General features: G+C 36.4%; 1 protein-coding gene across 2 annotated transcripts in view; it reads left to right on the forward strand.

The window, feature by feature from the left end:
* PHYHIPL (phytanoyl-CoA 2-hydroxylase interacting protein like) overlaps window positions 1-22503 on the forward strand; it is a 95298-nt gene that overhangs the window by 59809 nt on the left and 12986 nt on the right. For both annotated transcript variants that reach the window (XM_029931721.1, XM_029931722.1), the window contains exons 2-3: window positions 18010-18206; window positions 19784-19958. In XM_029931721.1, the coding sequence (XP_029787581.1) occupies window positions 18010-18206; window positions 19784-19958 (372 nt within the window). The remainder of the gene's footprint in view (window positions 1-18009; window positions 18207-19783; window positions 19959-22503) is intronic.

Here is a 22503-nt window from a genome sequence, read left to right on the forward strand (position 1 = left end):
TCATTTCCTTTGCCTTTGGGGATGGATCAAGGGGGATATTGCTGTGGCTGAGGTCAAGGAGGTTGTTTCCTACTTTCTCCTCGAGGGTTTTGATGGTTTCCTGTCTCACATTCAGGTCCTTCAGCCATTTTGAGTTTATTTTTGTGTATGGTGTAAGAAATTGGTCTAGTTTCATTCTTCTGCATGTTGCTGTCCAGCTCTTCCAGCACCACCTGCTAAAGAGGCAGTCTTTTTTCCATCGGATGCTCTTTTCTGCTTTGTCAAAAATTTATTGGTCATATATTTGTGGGCCCAGTTCTGAGTTCTCTATTCTATTCCATTGGTCTATGAATCTGTTTTTATGCCAATACCATAGCGTCTTGATGATAACAGCTTTGTAGTAGAGGCTAAAGCCTGGAATTGTGATGCCTCCCGTTTTGGTTTTCTTCTTCAATATGACTTTGGCTCTTCGGGATCTTTTGTGGTTCCATACGAATTTGAGGATAGCTTGTTCTAGCTTTGAGAAGAATACTGGTACCATTTTGATGGGGATTGCATTGAATGTGTAGATTGCTTTGGGTAGTAATGACATTTTCACAATGTTTATTCTTCCGATCCATGAACATAAATGTTTATCCATTTCTTGGTGTCTTCTTCAATCTTTTCATAAGTTTTCTATAGTTTTCATCATATAGGTCTTTTACATCCTTGGTTAGGTTTACTCCTAGGTATTTTAAGGTTTTTCGTGCAATCGTGAATGGGATCAGTTTTTTGATTTCTCTTTCCGCAGCTTCATTCTTGGTGTATAGGAATGCAACTGATTTCTGTACATTGATTTTGTATCCTGAGACTTTGCTGAATTCATTGATCAGATCTAGAAGGCTTCTGGTGGCATCTGCCGGGTTTTCCATGTAGAGTATCATGTCATCTGTGAAAAGTGAAAGTTTGACTTCTTTGCCAATTCTGATGCCTTTTATTTCCTTTTGTTGTCTGATTGCTGATGCTAGGACTTCCAGCACTATGTAAAACAACAGTGGTGAGAGTGGACACCCCTATTGTGTTCCTGATCTCAGGGAGAAAGCTCTCACTTTTTCCCCATTGAGGATATTAGCTGTGGGCTTTTCATAAACTGCTTTTATAATGTTTACGTAAGTTCCTTCTATTCCAACTTTCTCAAGGGTTTTATTAAGAAAGGGTGCTGTATTTCGTCAAATGCTTTTTCTGCCTCTATCGACAGGATCATATGGTTTTTATCTTTTCTTTTGTTAATGGATCACATTGATGGATTTGCAGATATTGAACCAACCCTGTAACCCAGGAATGAATCCCACTTGATCATGATGGATAATTTTTTTTATATACTGTTGAATTTGATTTTCTAGTATCTTGTTGAGTATTTTTACATCTGTATTCATTAGGGATATTGGTCTGTAGTTCTCTTTTTTGGCTGGGTCTCTGTCTGGTTTGGGTATCAAGGTGATGCTGACTTCATAGAATGAGATTGGAAATTTTCCTACTATTTCTATTTTTTGGAATAGTTTGAGAAGAATGGGTATGAGCTCTGCTTTAAATGTCTGGTAGAATTCCCCTGGGAAGCCATCTGGCCCTGGGCTCTTATTCGTTGGGAGATTTTTGATAATGGATTCGATTTCTTCACTGGTTATTGGTCTGTCCATGCTTTCTATCTCTTCCTGTTTGAATATGGCAGTGCAAGTGCATTTGGGAATTTGTCCAATTTTTCTGTGTTGTCCAGTTTGTTGGCATATAATTTTTCATAGTAATCTCTGATGATTGCTGGTATTTCTAAAGGATTGGTTGTAATAGATCCTTTTTCATCCATGATTTTGTCTAACTGGTTGCTCTCTCTTTTCTTTCTGAGGAGCCTGGCTAGAGGTTTATCGATTTTGTTTATTTTTTCAAAGAACCAACTCTTGGTTTCATTGATCTGCTCAACTGTTCTTTTGGATTCTATATTGTTTATTTCTGCCCTAATCTTTATTATTTCTTTTCTTCTGCTGGGTTTGGGGTGTTCTTGCTGCTTCCCTTCTAGTCCAGTAGGTGGTCTGTTAAATTTTGAATTTGCGCTTTTTCTAGGGTGTTGAAATTGGCCTGGATAGCAATATACTTTCCTCTTAGGACTGCCTTTGCTGCATCCCAGAGATTTTGGATTGTTGTATTTTCATTTTCATTGGTTTTCATATATTTTTTAATTTCTTCTCTAATTGCCTGACTGGCCCTATCATTCTTTAATAGGGTGGTTTTTAACCTCCACATTTTTGGAGGTTTTCCAGATTTTTTCCTGGGGTTAATTTCAAGTTTCATAGCATTGTGATCTGAAAGTGTGCATGGTATGACCTCTATTCGTTTATACTTATGGAGGGCTGCTTTATGCCCCAGTATGTGATCTGTCTTAGAGAATGTGCCATGTGCACTGGAAAAGAAGGTGAATTTCCTATCTTCAGGATGCAGAGTTCTAAATATATCTATCAATTACGTCTGTTCCCATGTGTCGTTCAGGTCCATTGTTTCTTTAGTGACTTTCTGTCTGGTTGATCTATCCATTGCTGTCAGTGGAGTATTAAAGTCCCCTGAAATTAGCACATTCTTATCAGTAAGATTGTTTCTGTCTGTGATTAATTCTTTTATGTACTTTGGTGCTCCCGAATTTGGCCCATAGATATTTATAATTGTTAGCTCTTCCTGATGGAGAGACCCTGCAATTATTATATAATGTACTTCTTCATGTCTTGTTACTGCCTTTACTTTAACGTCCAGTTTGTCTGATATAAGTATGGCTACTCCAGCTTTCATTTGGCTTCCAGTCGCATGATAGACATTTCTCCATTTCTTTACTTTCATCCTGAAGGTATCTTCAGGTCGAAAATGAGTCTCTTCAAGACAGCAAATAGATGGATTTTGTTTTTTTATCCATTCTGCTACTCTGTGTTGTTTGGTTGGAGCATTCAGTCCATTTACATTCAATGTTATTATTGAAAAATGTGTGTTTACAGTCATTGTGTTCTCTACAGAATTTGTGTTTATAGTGGTTTCTCAGGCACCTTGTATTCTTTGCAACATTTCCCTCATAGAGTCCCTCTTAGGATTTCTTGTAGGGCTGGTTTGGTGGTCATGAATTCTCTCAGTTTTTTTTTTTTTAATTTGGGAACCCTTTTATCCTTCCTTCTATTTTGAATGATAGGCTTGCTGTATAAAGATTCTTGGCTGCATGTTTTTTCTGTTCATCATATTGAAGATATCTTGCCATTCCTTCCTGGCCTGCCAGGTTTCATTAGATAGGTCTGTAACCACTCTGATAGGTTTCCTTTTGTATGTCAGGGCCCTTTTCTCCCTAGCTGCTTTCAGAATTCTCTGTATATCTTTAATTTTTCCAATTTCACTATGATTTGTCATGCTGAAGGTCAATTCAAATTATTTCTTAAGGGAGTTCTTTGTGCCTCTTGAATTTGAATGTCTATTTCTTTCCCCAGATTTGGGATATTCTCAGTTATAATTTGGTCTAGTCTCCCTTCAGGACCTTTCCCTCTGTCTTTCTCTTAAGGAATTCCTATGATACGGATTTTGTTTCTTTTGATTGTATCACTCAGGTCTCGAGTTCTCCTTTCCTGCTCCTTGAACAATTTCTCTCTCTTTTTTTCAGCTTCCTCTTTTGCTATATCTTCTAACTCACCTATTCTTCTCACTGCCTCGTCAATACTTGACGTGGCTGCCTCTATTTTATTATTCATCTCATTTATAGCCTTTTTTTTTTTAACTCATCTCACCTATTTTCAATGTTGCTAGCCATTGTCTCAGTTGCTTCTTTGATGCTTTTTTCATCCCCAGCGAATAATTTTATGGCAAGTTTTTTAAATTCTTGATCTGGTATGTTGTCTAGATCTGTCTTGAGCAGTTCAGTGGCTCTGACTCCTTCCTGGAGGTTCTTCATAGGAGAGTTCCTTCGTTTTGTCATTTTGGCTAGATTTCTGTCTCTTGTCAGCTTTAAAAAGTTTGTTGTGCACAATGCACCCATTAATATTGCTCTGTTAAAGGAGGCTTATTGACTGTCCAGAGTCTGTTGTTTCAGAAAATATTCTTTTAATGATGTCTCTCAGTTTCTCTTGTTGCGCCTTTGAATATTTTATTTCTCTACTCAGCGATATTTGGGACTCGCCATCATGCACACTTTGGCTTGTTTCTTGGGGTAGCCCTAAGCAGGAAAATAGACAAACACAGAGGGAACAGAAGCACACAAATGCACAGACAAATCAAACAAACTAACAAAAGGGGGAATGGAAAGAAAGAAAATGGAGAGGAAATAGACGAAAAGAAGAGAAGAAAAAAGAAAGAAAAAAAATAAAGGGGGTCAGAGACAATGAAGGACAATGGACAGTCTAAAAGTGTATGACCAGTTGAGGGGAGAGATAAGGATGGGATACAGGAGAATATATCTGGATTGGAAGAAAGAGAATGGAAAAAAAAAAAAGAGGGAGAAAGGAGAAAGGAAAATAAAGAGAAAAAATTAAAAAAAAGTTGTAAGTAAAGAAAGATAATAATAATAAAAAAGAAGTACAAAGAAAAAGAAAAAAGTAGAAAAAAAGAAAAAAACAGTAGCACCTGCCCCTTGTGGATAGGCGTATTTTGGTGTAGTAGGTCTCAGGGTCTGCTCTCAGAGGCTCTGCCTTGGTGGCTGCAGAGAGTAGAATGGCGGTATGCCAAGCTCCGCTGGATCTAAGCACTGCATGCCACTCTAATGATCTGATCTCCTTGTGTCACAGCTGAACCAAGTTGTATTTTCCAGGCCTGCCTCAGTTCAAAGTCCTAGTCTATGCACTTTTATACTACCACAGATGAGATGTACTTGGTTTGGCAGCTGGCTTCTTAGGGGGAGGGATCAGTTTCTCTTGGCTCAGGCTGGGAATTGCGCTGCTGGTGCCCAAGGTGCTCGTTGCTGCCAGAAATGAGCTGCGAGCTCCTGCAGCAGAAAGCACAAGCCCTGGCCTCCACTGCAGCCAACTCTCTGCCAGGATCTCCTAGGAATGGGGGCTGTTTTTCCCCTGTTGGCACCCAGTATTCGGGATTCACACAGCCAATGCTGAGGGGAGATGCACCGGGGAAATAAGGTGTGTGCTCCCATTCCCACAGCAGAGGTCGAAATGAGTGCTTCTGGCGCTACCGCCAAGCCCGCTGACTCCCAGCTGGCATGGTGCAGGGGTGTATGCTGTTCTTTCCCTTGTGCCCACTAGGTTCAGGATTTGGGCTACCCAGCAGTTATACATGGAGTGAGAGTTTCTCTCTCTTAGCGTAGTTAAACGTTCTTTATCTCTTCCCCAGAGAGAGTACTATGAGCGTGTTCAGTTTCTTTGTCTCTTCCCTTTGTCTCTCAGGCTCAGTGTGCTTGCCCATGTTGGGCTGTGGTTCCCACCTCCCCTACCCTTCTCGGGCTGGCCCATTTTCCAATCTCCCCAGTTCGCACTCTCTCAGGTATCTTTGAGGTTGTCTTCTTTCTGGAGTCTGTATTTTCTTCTTCTGGTCTTGCAGATGAGAGTAATGTCCTTCTCAGTTTGATAGATGGGGCAGACGAAGTTTACAGAGCTCCCTTCCTCTCCGCCATCTTGGCTCCTCCCCTCAGGATCTCCATTTCCTATAGATTGGATAATATATAGAATATTTTGACAGTACTTTACTGATATATAACAATTCATAATGCTGTAACAACACTGGTTTTTATATTCATAGATTGAAGTATGTGATAGTACTGGTAGATGTAAAGTAGACTTATTATTCTTTTGTACAATTAATTTTTAGTAAGTCTAGATCTTTTCAAGGCCCGTTAAATACAGAGCCTGTGTGTACCTCTCAGACCATCTTCTTAAAAATGTAGAATAGATCCTGCCAGCACTTACTATCTCCCATCATCACAGGAAAAGGAAGGGTATTGGAGGCAAGATAGCAGAGAAATAGGAAGTTCCATACTTCCTGCTCACATCCTTCAAACAAAGAATCACTGAAGCCAAAGGACAATGAACCCGAAGAATCTGGGAGGAAAAGAGACAGAGTCCACTAAGAAGGCAGCATCATAGGGCTACCTCAAGAAACAAGCCAAAGTACACATGGTGTAGAGTCCCAATTATCACTACAAGCAGGGAAATAAAAAAACCAAATGCACAACAAGAGAGACCAAGGGACACCATTAAAAGAACACTTCCTGGACTGACAGTCCATGGACAGTCAGTGAGCCTCCTTTAATATAGCAGAACTCGCAGGTGCCAAGCACATACAAGCTTTTAAAACTTAGAAGAGACAGAAAGCTAGCAGAAATGATGAAACAGAAGAATTCTCTAAAGAAATCCCGAAAGAAGTGACAGCTAAAGAATTGGTTAAAACAGATATACGTAACATAACTGACCTATAATTTAGAATATTAGTCATAAAATTAATTTCTGGGCTTGAAGAAGGCATGGAAGACACCAGAAAAGATATTGCAACAAAGATTATGGACCATAAAAATAGTTGTGATGAATTAAAAAATTATATAAATGAGGTGCATAATAAAATGGAGGCAGCCACTGCATGGATTGAAATGGCAGAGAGGACAATAGGTGAATTAGAAGACACAATTATAGAAAAAGAGGAAAAGCTGAGAAAAAGAGAGATAAATTGTTCCAGGAGCATGAAAGAAGAATTCGAGAACTGAGTGATCAATCAAATAGAATGATATCTATATCATAAGAATTCCAGAAGAAAAGAGAGAAAAGGGGGCTGAAGGGGCACTTGCACAAATTATAGCTGAGAAATTCCCCAATCTGGGGAAGGAAACAGGTATTGAAATCCAAGAAGCACAGAGAACTCCTCCCAGACATAACTTGAATTGATTTTCTGCATGACATATCATAGTGAAACTGGCAAAATATAATGATAAAGATAGAATTCTGAAAACAGGTAGGGATAAAAGGGCCCTAATACACAAAGAGAGACCTATTAGGGTGGTTGAGACCTATGTACTGAAACTTGGCAGGACAGAAAGGAATGGTAGAAGTCTTAATTGTGATGAACAGAAAAAAATATGCAATCTTGAATTCTTTATCCAGCAAGCCTATTCAGAATAGAAGGAAAGATAAAGGTTTTCCCATATAAACAAAAGTTGAAAGAATTCATCACACTAAACCAGCCCTACAAGATATTCAAAGAGGGACTCTATGAGGGAAATGTTGCAAGGAATACAAGGTAACAGAGAGCCCCACTACAAGCATTAACCCTACAGAGAACACAGTGACTCTAAACTCATATTTTTCAATAATAACACTGAATATAAATGGACTGAATGCTCCAATAAAAAAAACATAGGGTATCAGAATGGATAAAAAAGACAAAATCCATCTCTTTTCTGTCTATAAGGGACTCATTTTAGGCCTGAAGACATTTTCAGATTATAAGTAAGGGGTTGGAGAAATATCTATCATGTGACTGGAAGTCAAAAGAAAGCCAGAGCAGCCATACTTATATCAGACAAACTGGACTTTAAAGTAAAGGCAGTAACAAGAGATGAAGAAGTATATTATATAATAATTACAGGGTCTCTCCATCAGGAAGACCAAACAATTATAAGGATCTACACACCAAATATGAAAGCACCCAAATACATAAAACAATCACAAACAGAAACAATCTTATTGATAAGAATGAGCTAATAGCAGGGGATTTTAATACTCTACTTATAGCAAAGGATAGATCAACTAGACAGAAAATCACTAAGGAAACAATGGACCTGAATGACACATTGGAACAGATGGATTTGACAGATATATTTAGAACTCTGCATCCTGAAGCTAGGGAATTCACTTTCTTCTCAAGTGCGCATGGCACATTCTCCAAGATAGATCACATACTGGGTCATAACGCAGCCCTTCCTAAATATAAATGAATAGAGATCATACCATGCACAATATCAGATCACAATGCTAAGAAACTTGAAATCAATCACAGGAAAAAGTCTGGAAAACCTCCAAAAACATGGAGGTTAAAGAACACCTTATGAAAGAACAAATGGGACAATCAGGCAATTAGAGAAGAAATTAAAAAAATATATGGAAACAAATGAAAATGAAAATACAATAATCCAAACTCTATGGCATGCAGCAAAGGCAGTCCCAAGAGGAAAGTACATCGCAGTCCAGGCCTATTTCAAGAAACTAGAAAAACTGCAAATTCAAAATCTAACAGAGCACCTAAAGGAACTAGAAGCAGAGCAGCAAGAACATCCCAAGCCCAGCAGGAGAAGAGAAATAATAAAGATTAGGGCAGAAATAAACAATATATATTAAAAAAAAAACCACACAGTTGAGCAGATCAATGAAACCAAGAGTTGGTGTTTTGAAAAAATAAGCAAAACTGATAAACCTCTAGTAAGGTTTCTCAAAAAGAAAAGAGAGAGCACCCAAATAGACAAAATCACAAATGAAAATGGATTTATTACAACCAATCCCTCAGAAATACAAGCAACTATCAGGGAATACTATGAAAAATTATATGCCAACAAACTGGGCAACCTAGAAGAAATGGACAAATTCCTAAACACACACACACTAGCAAAATGCTACTGGGAAGGGATAGAAAATCTGAACAACTCATAACTAGTGAAGAAATTGAATCAGTTATCAAAAATCTCCCAATGAATAAGAGCCCTGGGCCAGATGGCTTCCCTGGGGGAATTCTACCAGACATTTAAATCAGAGTTAATACCCAAATTCTCAAGCTGTTCCAAAAAATAAATAGAAGGAAAACTTCCAGACTCATTCTACAAAGTCAGCCTCACTTTGATTCTCCAACAAGACAGAGACCCAGCAAAAAATGACAACTACAGGCCAATATCCTTGATGAATACAGATGCAAAAATAAAAAGAATTATCCACCATGATCAAGTGGGATTTCTTCCTGGGTTTCAGGGCTGGTTCATAATTCCCAAATCAATCAATGTGATACATTAACAAAATAAAAACCATATGATCCTGTCAATAGATGCAGAAAAAAACATTTGACAAAATAAAGCCTGCTTCATTAATAAAAACCCTCGAGGAAGTTGGGATAGAGGGAACTTACTTAAACATCATAAAAGTTTATGAAAAGCCCACAGCAAATATCATCCTCAATGGGGAAAAACTGAGAGCTTTCCCCCTGAGATCAGGAAAACAAGGATGTCCATTCTCACCACTGTTGTTTAACATAGTGCTGGAAGCCCTAGTATCAGCAATCAGACAACAAAAGGAAATAAAACACATCAGAATTGGCAAAGAAGAAGTCAAACTTTCCCTTTTCACAGATGACATGATATTCCACACGAAAAGCCCAACAGACGCCACCAGAAGCCTACTAGATCTGATCCATGAATTCAGCAAAGTCTCAGGGCACAAAATCAATGTATAGAAATTGGTTGCATTTTTATACACCTATAATGAAGCAATAAAAAGAGAACTCAAGAAACTGATCCCATTCACAATTGCATGAAAAATCGTAAAATACCTAGGAATAAACCTAACCAAAGATGTAAAAGATCTGTATGATGAAAACTACAGAAAACTTATGAAGGGTATTGAAGAAGACAGAAAGAAATGGAAAAACATTTCATGCTCATGAATAGGAAGAATATTGTTAAAATATCATTACTACCCAAAGTAATCTACACATTCAATGCAATCTCAATCAAAATTGCAACAGCATTCTTCTCAAAGCTAGAAGAAACAATCCTAAAAGTTGTATGGAACCATAAAAGACCCTAAGTAGCCAAAATAATATTGAAGAAGAAAACCAAAGTGAGAAGTATCACAATTCCAGACTTTAGCCTCTAGTGCAAAGCTGTAATCATCAAGACAGCATGGTATTGGCACACAAATAGGCACATAGACCCAATGGAATAGAATAGAAAACTCAGAATTGGACCCACAAATATATGGCCAATTAATCTCTGACAAAGCAGGAACGAGTATCTAGTCAAAAAAAGACAGCATTTTTAGCAGGTGGTGCTGGGAGAACTGGACAGCAACATGCAGACGAAGGAAACTAGACCACTTTCTTATACCATACACAAAAATAAACTCAAAGTGGCTGAAGGACCTGAATGTGAGACAGGAAACCATCAAAACGCTAGACGGTAAAGCAGGAAACAACCTCCTTGACCTCAGCCGCAGTGATTTCTTACTCAATGCATCCCCAAAGGCAAGGGAATCAGGAGCAAAAATGAACAATTGGGACCTAACCATATAAAAATCTTCTGCACGGCAAAGGAAACAATAATACTAGTAGGCAACCTACATAATGGGAAAAGATAATTGCAAATAACATATAGGATAAAGGGCTAGTATCTGAAATCTATAAGGAACTCCCCAAACTCCACTCCCGAAAAACAAATAATCCAGTGATGAAATTGGCAGAAGATGTGAACAGACACTTTTCCAAAGAGGACATCCAGATGGCCAACAGACACATGAAATGATGCTCAGTGGCACTATCATCAGGGAAATACAAATCAAAACCACACTGAGATACCACCCCATGCCAGTCAGAGTGGCTAAAATGAGCAAACCAGGAGACTATAGATGCTGGCGAGGATGTGGAGAGACAGGCACCCTCCTACATTGTTGGTGGGAATGTAAACTCGTGGAGCTGCTCTGGAAAACATTGTGGTTGTTCTTCAAAAAATTAATAATAGAACTCCCCTATGACTCAGCAATAACACTGCTAGGAATTTATCGAAGGGATACAGGAGTGCTGATGCATAGTGGCACATGTACCCCAATGTTCATAGCAGCACTTTCAACAAAAGCCAAATTATGGAAAGAGCCTAAATGTCCATCACCTGATTAATGGATGAAGAAAATGTGGTTTATGTATACAATGGAGTACTACATGGCAATGAGAAAGAATGAAATCTGGCCATTTTTAGCAATGTGGATGGAACACAAGAGTGTTATGCTCAGTGAAATAAGGCAGAGATGGACAGATACCATATGGTTTCACTGGAACAGAGTGAAACGAGAAACTTAACAGCGGGCTATGGGAGAGGGAAAGGGGAAAATAGTTGGGGAGAGAGAAAGGCAAACCATGAGAGACTCTTGAATACTGAGATCAAACTGAGGACTGATGGGGGTGGGGGAGAGAGGAAGGGGGGTGATGGGCATGGAGGAGGGCACTTATTGGGATTAGCACTGGGTATTATATGGAAACCAACTTGCCAATAACCATAAAAGAAAAATAAACATGTAAAAAGTGTAGAATTATACTGGTCACTCCTGGATATTTGATAATTGCCTTCTTTGTATATTTGAATGGCACATTTAAACTAATTATATGAATCTGGCAATAAATTTTAGTATCTTCAGTATTAAACATATTGAATTCCATCTAATCAATCATAAGTTTTTTTTTCTCTTAGGTAATTTCTCAACTTCTTTGATATATATTTAGATTCTCTTTTTAGCATTATCACTAATTTCTCATATACCACATACTGAGTTAACTAAAATGAAGATTCCATGTTTCTTAATGCTTTTTCTTTTGCCTCCATTTAGAATGCTATGTCCTCAACTTTTTCACTAGTTTAAATTCTGCTTGTTTCAGAGCATTGTGGTTATAGTTAACAATACTGTATTATAAACTTCAAAATCGCTAGAAATTTAAGATTTTAAATGTTCTCTCCACAAAAAGGAAATGATAATTATGGGACATGATGAAGGTGTTAGCCAATTCAACAGTGATAATCATGTTGCAGTATATAGATATATGTATCTGTGTGTCATGTCAACAGAGTTGTAAACGTTTAATACACAATGTTATATATTAGTGATATATTTTTAAAAATGTACTTTAAATGTACTTTAAAATTTTTAAGTGTACTTCTACAACAGAGTGTCACATGTTTCTGAAACTTGTCTTGATTCCCTTAATGTGGTCTTTCAGTTAAAATATCATTTGATTATGACAATTCCTACATTCATCCTGATTTAATATCCTTGAGGCAGGATCTAGTTTATACATCTTTTTACCTTTTATTTTGTGTCCTTTTGATATATAAATAATTGCAATATAAGAAAAGTTGTAATAACAAACATAAATATAAAGGAACACTTAAGCAAAGTAAATTCCACATCTGTACTACAATATACTTGAGGTCCATGCAAAAAAGTAGCTACCTTTTATATAGGAAATGGATGATTAAGTCATTGGTGTTATAAAATCAACTTCATTTAAACATAACCACCCCCACCACCAAAAAAAGAAGAGGAAAAACAAAAGTAATGAAAATAATAAGGGAAAAACCATTTGGAGTGTCATTGTAACTACTGTATTGTAAATGATGGAAAATAATTGCATATGTTAAAAAAATAGTGTTATATTCTAAAAAAAAAAAGTTACAAAAGAAAAAAACAAAAAAAATAAAAAAAATAAAAATAAAAACAAAGCAAAACAGAAAAAAAAATAAAGGAACACTTAACTAAGTAGCAGTACAACAGTCCTTAACTAGCTTTACACATCTAAATGGTTTGTCAGAGTCAGTTATAGAAGCCACTTGAGTACAACAATCTGCTAAAAGTATAGCAACAAGTCATCCAAGGTAGAGATTTACTGAAAAGTATTCTAAGGACATTGGTATTACATTCTGATTTTTAGTGACCTTAGGGAAATTTTCTAGAGTTAATATACAAATCACAATAGGTACTTTTCAAGGAATTCACTAAAATTAAAAATACAAAAAAAGGCTTTCCCACAAGGATTAGATTTAGCACAGGTGGGGGGAGGGGACATTTTAAAAGTGAATGAATCTGCTGTTAGAAAAGTGCTTTGGAGGGGCGCCTGAGTGGCTCAGTCGGTTAAGCCTCTGGCTTCGGCTCAGGTCAGATCTCACGTTCGTGGGTTCGAGCCCCACGTCAGGCTCTGTGCTGTCAGCTAGCTCAGAGCCTGGAGCCTGCTTCAGATTCTGTGTCTCCTTCTCTCTCTGCCCCTCCCCCTCTCATGCTCTGTCTCTCCTGTATCAAAAATAAATAAAACATTTAAAAAAAGTTAAAAAAAAAAAAGAAAAGTGCTTTGGAAATGTTTGTTCTAAAACACAATTTCCCGGTTTTGGAAAGGCAGAAGCATCATTAATGTATTTTCCATTCAGTATTACCAAATCAGCAGCATAGTCAGAGATAATTAAAAGTATTTGGCATTGTAAAGTTAAAAAAATGTAACTATAATTGCCCTTAAGATGAAGTCTTACTAAGAAATGAAAGATGTGTTTAGAAATACACTTGATGACATAAAAACAGACACATAGACCAATGGAATAGATTAGAGAACCCAGAATTGGGCCCACAAATGTATGACCAATTAATCTTTGACAAAGCAGGAACAAGTATCCAATGGAAAAAAGACTGCCTCTTTAGCAGGTGGTGCTGGGAGAACTGGACAGCAACATGCAGAAGAATGAAACTAGACCACTTTTTTACACCATTCACAAAAATAAACTCAAAATGGCTGAAGGACCTGAATGTGAGACAGGAAACCATCAAAACCCTCAAGGAGAAAGTAGGAAACAACCTCCTTGACCTCAACCACAGCAATTTCCTACTCAACACATCCCCAAAGGCAAGGGAAATAAAGGCAAAACTGAACTCTTGGGACCTCATCAAGATAAAAAGCTTCTGCACTGCAAAGGAAACAATCAAGAAAACTAATAGGCAACTGATGGAATAGGAAAAGGTAGTTGCAAAGAACATATCAGATAAAGGGCTAGTATCCAAAATCTGCAAGGAACTCACCAAACTCCACACCCAAAAAGCAAATAACCCAGTGAAGAAATGGGCAGAAGACAAGAACAGACACTTCTCCAAAGTGGACATCCAGATGGCCAACAGACACATGAAATGATGCTCACAGTCACTCATCATCAGGGAAATGTAAATCAAAACCACACTCATACCACTTCATGCCAATCAGAGTGGCTAAAATGAACAAATCAAGAGATTATAGATGCTGGCGAGGATTTGGAGAAATGGGCACCCTCCTACACTGTTGGTGGGAATATAACACTGGTGCAGCCACTCTGGAAAACAGTGTGGAGGTTTCTCAAAAAACTATCAATAGAACTCCCCTATGACCCTGCAAGAGCAGTGCTAGGGATTTACCCAAAGGATAAAGAAGTGCTGATGCATAGGAGCACAGGTACCTCAATGTTCATAGTGGCACTTTCTACAATAGCTAAATCATGGAAAGAGCCTAAATGTCCACCACCTGATGAATGGATCAAGAAGATGTGGTATATATATATATACAATGGAGTACTACATGACAATGAGAAAGAATGAAATCTGGCCATTTGTAGCAACATGGATAAATCTCGAGGGTGTCATGCTAAGTGAAATAAGTCAGGTGGAGAAGGACAGATACCATATGTTTGCACTCACAGGTCTAACAGGAGAAACCTAACAGAGGACCATAGGGAGGGGAAGGGGGAAAGAGAGTTGGGGACAGAGAGGGACGCAAATCATGAGAGACTATTGAATACTGAAAATGAACTGAGGGGCTGAAAGGGGAGGTGGGGAGGGGGTGTTGATAATGAAGGAGGGCACTTGTGGGGAAGAGTACTGGGTGTTATATGGAAACCAACTTGACAATAAACTATTTAAAAAAAGAAACTTAGAATATCCCTTTTAAAAATAAAAATGAAATACACTTGATTGCACGGATCTAAGATAGTACTGGCTGGTTTTTGAATATTAGTGTCATGTGAGTCACTATTGTTTCACTGATTTTATGGACAGAATCATCATCATCTGTCATTTACCTCAAAATCTCAGTTAAAAATTGAGAGTATGAGGATGAAGCAAGTTACATGTAACTCTACTTGTTCTGCCCAAGTAAGAAAACTTGCATAGAGGTTAATCTAAGTGGTTTCTTTAAGAACAGGAGTATAATAAGTAGCTTGAAAATAAAGATTCTTGATATAACAGGTCTTTTATGAGTTTGAGCTTTATATGTTGAATGGGAAAATGGGATTTAAGCAAAAATTTCCAGATTTTAGTAAATATAAACGATTTTTTTTCTCAAATTTTAACTTAAAAATGTATAAAACAAGGTGTTGAATTCTAGAAAGTAATAGTGGAAGTTTAAATGGCAAAATTTCATTTTCATTAAATTGCATGAAATGTAAAAAAGCTTTCTTTTCCTCTGTATCCTCTTAACACTTTTTTTCTCTCAGTTATAAAATTATACAGAGAATCATCATGTAGATGAGTTCTACAGAAACTTCTACCATTAGTGTCCAGAAAGTTTTTCCGTAGTATTACTTACATTTTAAAGATAACTTGCACCCTTGAGGTCCATCCACTTTGCAACAAATAGCCATATTTCATTTGTGGGGAGAAGCACTGTGTGTTATATGGAAACCAATTTGACAATAAACTATTATAAATTTTAAAAAATAATAAAGATAACTTGCAGTCAGAATAGTAGGTAAAAACTTCGACCTTTTCTAAAGAGAATGAAAATTACTAATGCTTGAGTATTTATTGCCTTCATTTTCCCAAGTCTGTTAAAGGATTCTTTCCTTCCCTTGACTTCCAAAAGGCTTCATTTAAGTCCCAAGCAATCTGGGGATTCTGTTAAGCCAGATGGGAAGGAAAGAAAAGGGTGAGAATGTAATTTCTGTGGGAGTTGTATAGAGAGGGAATCTGGGGAAATTGGGGTGTGAGGGGAAGATTCATAGAAGAAAGAAGGGTTTATATATTTTTAAGTTTCTTTTTAAAAAAAGTTTTAAAAAATTTTAAATGTTTTTATTTATTTTTAAGAGAGAGCAAGACAGAGACAGCTTGAGCAGGGGAGGGTCAGAGAGAGAGAGGGAGACACAGAATCTGAAGACAACCTCCAGGCTCTGAGCTAGCTGTCAGCACAGAGCCTGCCAAGGGGCTCTGATCCACAAACCATGAGATCATGACCTGAGCCCAAGTCGGTCGCTTAACTGAGCTACCCAGCCACCCCTAAAATTTTTTTAATGTTTATTTATTATTGAGACAGAAACAGAGCATTTGTGGGGGAGGAGCAGAGAGAGAAGGGGACACAGAATCTGAAGCAGGCTCCAGGCTCTGAGCTGTCAGCACAGAGCCCGACAAAGGGCTTGAACCCACAACTGTGAGATCATGACCTGAGCCGATGTCGGCTGCTTAACTGACTGAGCTGCCCAGGTGCCCCTTAAGTTTATTTCTTTATTTTGAGAGAGAGAGAGAGAGAGAGAGAGAGAGAGAGAGAGAGAGAGAGAGAGAACACATGCACACAAGTGGAGGAAAGGCAGAGAGAGAGGGAGAGAAAATTCCAAGCAGACTCCATGCTGTCACTGTAAAGCCGAACACAGAGCTCGATCCCACAAACTGTGAGATCATATTCTGAGCCAAACTCGAATGTTGGATGTTTAACAAAATGAGCCACTCAGGCTCCCGAGAAAGAAGGATTTTAAAAAGTATTATTCAAGAAATGACAATAAAGAAATTATTACCTTTTTAATTAGAGAATATGCAAGCAGGGGAGAGGGACAGAGAGAGAAGGAAAGAGAGACTCTTAAGCTGACTCTGTGCCCAATGTGGAGCCTGACATAAGGCTTTTTCCCACAATCCTGGGATCATGACCTAAACTGAAATCAAGAATTGAATGCTCAACAGCTGAGCCACCCAGGTGCCCCAAGAACTTAAGTTATTTTGAAATTAGTTTTCAGTTGCAATCAGGTTCCTCTGATTGCAATACATCTTGCTATGAGACACCATGGGCCAAAGATTTAATAAAACTGGGAAGGGTCAAAATTATATATCCAAATGCAGTTGAGATGGGAATATGGGGGCAGGAGAATACAGTCTAATCTTCAAGTGGAAGGTTTGTCTTCCACTTTTTCTTCACATTCATTTTTTTTTTGTTTTTCATTTTTATTGATCAAGATATGCTTTTATTCTGTTAAGGAACAAGTTATGTAACTGATTTTTTATTTACCACCTTTTATCATGTGAATAACAATTTTATTTTTTCTCCTCTGGGGCATTGAATTTTATGTTGGCTTGGGGGAAAGGAACATAGGAAGGAGAAGTGGAGTAAAATTTGATCCAGTATGTCTTTCACTATGAAACAAACTTGGCAAATCTATAGTTTTTCTCTTTTTGACTTGTCCTCCAACATATTCTACTGTATACTGTTAGCCAGAGTTTTTCTTTTATTTTGTCTTTTTCTCCTACCGGAAATGCCAGAAATAGTCTTTAAAATAACTGGATATCAGATAAAAGACTTCAAGATTTTAATGATATCAATCAAAATGGCTGTTGTTTTTCCATTTTAGCCTTATTTATTGTTTTAATACTCAAAATTAAATTTATCAAGACATAACTGGTAAAAAGATTCCTAGAATATCCTTGACATAATAACTTGTAAGATAATGGTCTTCAATATTATCTATATATGTAGTATAACCATCACATCACATCCTGTTTTTGTATATAAATTTCTAAAACAAAAGGAAAAAGGAAAAACAACTTTTATAGACTATCACTGATACCTCATTTTGTTTTAAAGAATATTTATTTGACTGGATTCTTTCATTAGCAACATTTTTGGCATTATCTAGTTTAAAACACCTGACATTACTTTAGAGCAGAATTAATTGGTCATGTAGGAAAAATGATCTCTTGGGACTTTTCAGATGGAACCTACAGCCTAATATTTCATAGATTAGACAGATGGATTATCAGTCTTTTTGTTTACCTTCTGTGAAAACAAATTGGAAAAGTCAATAGAAAATATAGAGGTTCTACATTCAGTTCTGCTAATTCAGTTCTGCTTTTTATTATTGGTAAAATGACTTTGTAAGTGGCGTCAGCTATCACTAGTGCTCAAATTATTTCACGAACAAAATGAAATCTCAGATTTAGTAATGAGATAGTTGAATTCAGACCTATATATACAACTGATGGCCTTGTCTGGAAAAATACATTAGTTGGAAACTACCTGTGTCTTGTTTTCTTGCAGGGAACAAATCACAAGACAGTGGCATAGCAGAAATGGAAGAACTTCCTGTACCACATAACATCAAAATAAGCAACATTACGTGTGACTCATTCAAGATTTCATGGGAAATGGATTCAAAGTCAAAGGACCGTATTACACACTATTTCATTGACCTAAATAAGAAAGAGAACAAGAACTCCAATAAATTTAAACACAAGGTAAAATCTTAACACATACTTATTCATTTGCATCTTAAAAACTTTATAAGTAGGATATTTTAAAAGAAATAATGTTCTACTAATTACTTATATGATATGTTTGACACTGGAAGAATAAAAATTACATGTCATTTAAAAACCCTATCCTTTGGGGCGCCTGGGTGGCTCAGTAGGTTAATCATTCAACTTTGGCACAGGTCATGATCTCACATTCATAAGTTCAAGCCCACATCAGGCTCTGGGCTGACAGCCTGCTTCAGATTCTGTGTCTCCCTCTCTCTGCCCCACCCCTGCTCATGCTGTCTCTCTTTCTCTGTCCAAAATAAATAAACATTTTAAAAAATTTTAAAAATACCTGTCCTTCTAACAGAGTTTCTTAGGAAAATGAAATGTCAAGTATACTATTAAAATACAGTTTTTCCCAGAAAAGGTAAAATCATGAGTCTCATATAGACATAAAAATGAACATTTGTTAAAGATTTAACATATTAATGAAGTAACTAATGAGGTGTTTCAAAGGATAATCAAAGAATAGACAGTTATAGATCAGGATATTGAAATAAATATATAAGTAGAGGCAAAACTGGTTTGGGATCAGAAAGGAGCAAGGGCCAGAAGAGAGGGTTGGACAGAATTAATTTGCATTTATTTACACAAGATTATCTACAAATTACAGTGTTATAAAATAGCTTCCACAGAATCAGAATAAGATAGCCAGAAGAGTGTGCTATAAGCAATGCATAGTTTTCATCGAAGCACACATTTTCCCCTATAATAACTTCCAAAAGAGGAATGTAATGTAGCTTATAAACTTCAGGTATTTGTAAAATACTTTAGGGCTGAAAATGAGCCTATTTTATCATTTAAAAATGAAAATTAACTGTCTTAGACATGTAATACCTTTCTGATATTTATTCTCATAACAGTCTACTTATCACATATCATTTTGATACATGTCTCCATACATATACATCAGAGGTAATAAAGAGAAAAATATCTGGTTTACGTGTTCTTTCTTATGTTTCAGTATTTTCATTGATGAATAATGGTCTTTTTTTATATTGATACTAAATTTTAACTTGACAAATCTTTTGGAAGAGTGTCTTATCTAGTCTGGAAATTATGCTTTTACCAAATGCACAGCTATATACACTGATGATAAATGTGAGAGACAAGGTCGATAAGTCATTATTCTAACTATGTTCCAATTTTGATTATGCTTTCTGGTTATGGATATTCTCTGCTGACATTCCCTTCTTGAAGTAGTTTTGAAATATTTCTTTGACTTAGGTTTGAAATATTTAATGTAAAGTGATGATTAGGTCAGGATTTGACCCACTTGTCTTTAATCTACACTTAGAAAATCATATCTTTGGAAATGCAGTGAATATTTAACTAGCAAGTTTAATTACCTTATTAATTGTTGTTTGGAAATACCTAAACATTTCTGTGACACATAAGTTCCATACTAAATACAACTCTTCCTTCCCTTCCTCTTTTCTTCCATTCCTTCCTCCCTCCCTTCTTTCCTACCTTCCTTCATTTCCCTTTCCTGCTTTTCTGTCTTTTGGTGTTAGGATGTTCCAACAAAATTGGTGGCAAAAGCTGTTCCTTTGCCAATGACTGTCCGTGGACACTGGTTTTTGAGCCCAAGAACTGAGTATACAGTAGCAGTGCAGACTGCCTCAAAACAGGTTGATGGTGATTATGTTGTGTCTGAATGGAGTGAAATTATAGAATTCTGCACAGCAGGTAAGCAAACAGAAAAATATAGACAAATATTTAATAATTGATAAATATACAGGAAAATATTTAATAGTTCCTAGAACACTAATTACATATTAAACATTTTTAATTATAAGGTGATATAAATTGCATTGATTATTTTGGCATTGCCAGTGGCACTGTGTAACAGAACAAACTATGCTGTTGGAGTGAGCTGAGATGGCATTAAAACAGTTCTTTGCTGCATAGTTTGATTTTTCAAAATAAAAACTTTGCAAATAAAATTGTAGTTTGAAAATATACTCAGCACATTTTAAGCTTCATTTTGAGACAGAGTTGATTTGTGTGTGTGTGTGTGTGTGTGTGTGTGTGTGTGTGTTTATCTTCACAGATATTGAAACAAAGAAGCCAGGAACATCTTTCTCCTCCTTAGGGGAATGGATGATCTTAGGGGAATTACAGATCTTAATGACTGTACCTAGCAGAAATACTAGAATAACACTAGAAGTGTTATTCAGTTTTTCACTTGAATGCTGAAAATCTGTATCTAAATTAGTTTCCTATGGGTGTGTGTGTGTGTGTGTGTGTGTGTGTGTGTGTGTGTGTTTGCTTCATTAGAAAGTACCTCATAGCCATTTGGCCTTGGAGATATCTGATGTGGAGAGCCCATCTCCTTTGATCTTGAACTATACTTTATATTCCATCTAATGGAATATTACCTTCATTTACCTTTTAATTCATTCTTTAAGAAACAAATATTTAGTGCACACTTAAATAGGTGTTGAAGTGATACAGAGATGTCTCTACCTACCTAAATACATCTGTCATCCTCTCCTTGTTTCTTAGAATGGGGCTTTGTTTTCCCCTTGTACAGGTGATTGTTTCGTCTGAAAAATTGTACAGAGAGGCTAAATATTTTTTCTACAAAAGGAGCTTGAAGAAAAGATCTTAAAAATTTGCCTCAACTATTATAGATTGCTTAGAAATTTTCCACAGCTGAGGAAACCTACAGATAAATCAGCCTTTTTCCTCCTGTAGCCTCACACATGCATTATTTTCCCCCTGTAGCCTTATTCAGTACATATTTAGCTACAGTACATACATGCATTCTCAGTACATACTCTCACTGTTTTGTATTATTTCCTAATCTCAAACTCAGTGTAAAACATTTCCTTTAGGTATGTTAAATGGGTAAAATTTTAATTCTGTGTTATTTTGATTTTATCTTCAAACTTATTATTAGGAAGTTACTAAGGATTATAACATCCTTGGTTGCTAAGGGTTTCAGTCTTTGAGAGCAAGGAAAATAGTATCTCTCTGGTACCATATTTCTTCTTATCTAAGATGCGGATTATAAGATCTACCATTTTATATATCACTAAGGAAAAATACTATCAATTAAACTATGAAACAGTGTTTTCGTATAACTGTATATATAGCTTCTGTCAGAGAAGCTAAATGTGAAGAAAATACATTTTCAGAGGCACCTGGCGGGTTCAGTTGGTTAATTATCCAACTCTTGATTTCATCTCAGGTCATGATCTTATAGCCATGAGACTGAGCCTGCTTAAGATTCTCTCCCTCTCTCTTCCACTGCCCTTCCCTTGCTTACATGCATACATGTGTGCTATCTCTCAAAATATTTTTTAAAAATTAATAAAAATGGCTCTCAAAAACTTAAAAAATACATTTTAGAATTGATGAAATATGGTATTAATTATAGTTCAGTTATTAGTAATGAACAGTTGATTTTTATATTGTATTAATAGTGACTAACATTAATAGTAAAGAATTCTCATTGACATAACTTTTATATATATTTGATGTGTTATATTGGAATTAATACATCCCCTCAGTTTTATTCCTGAATTAAAATTTCTGTTTGGAGTCTACCTCATGTTTACTCTTTTTACTGCTATTCCTTCCACTTAACTTTCATTGTCTCCTACCAGGGAAGTTTTATCTAAGTGAGACCCTTAAGTAAGAAGACACAGTCTTTTTTGACATTGTTTTGATACATGTTATTTTCCATAAGACCGCATCAAGCAAAATTATAGTCTTTGTCCAATAAAAAGAGCTATAATTTGCCTGCTAAAATCTCCATTTGACATTAGGAAAAGGTGTGAAATATATCCTCTTTAGCTTAAGGAACACCTTTGGCATTTCCAGTCAGAAATGCCAATCTGTCTATAGATGCATACGCACATTCACTCTATCATAATCCACTCTTTTATAATATACTTAACATTTTGAATACATGTTTTATTTCTATGTATATGAAGGAAAACCTGTTTTCTTACTTTCATTTAGAGTGGTCTCCCTGTTGCATTTTCACTTAACTACCTCTCATAATTCATCTAAGGTGGCTTTGGGTAAATAATAAAATGCCAGCTTTTAAATGTGCCACAGTAGTTTTCTACAAATTATTTTGCATTTTTTATACAATTTATTTTTTTAACATATGCAATTATTTTCCGTCATTTACAATACAGTAGTTTCAATGATACTCCAAACAGAAAAGCAAAGTAAAAAATCAAAACCCCCACTTCTATTTCATGTAATTAGACTTATA

This window comes from Suricata suricatta, chromosome 2, assembly GCF_006229205.1.
Source record: "Suricata suricatta isolate VVHF042 chromosome 2, meerkat_22Aug2017_6uvM2_HiC, whole genome shotgun sequence".
Taxonomy (NCBI): domain Eukaryota; kingdom Metazoa; phylum Chordata; class Mammalia; order Carnivora; family Herpestidae; genus Suricata; species Suricata suricatta.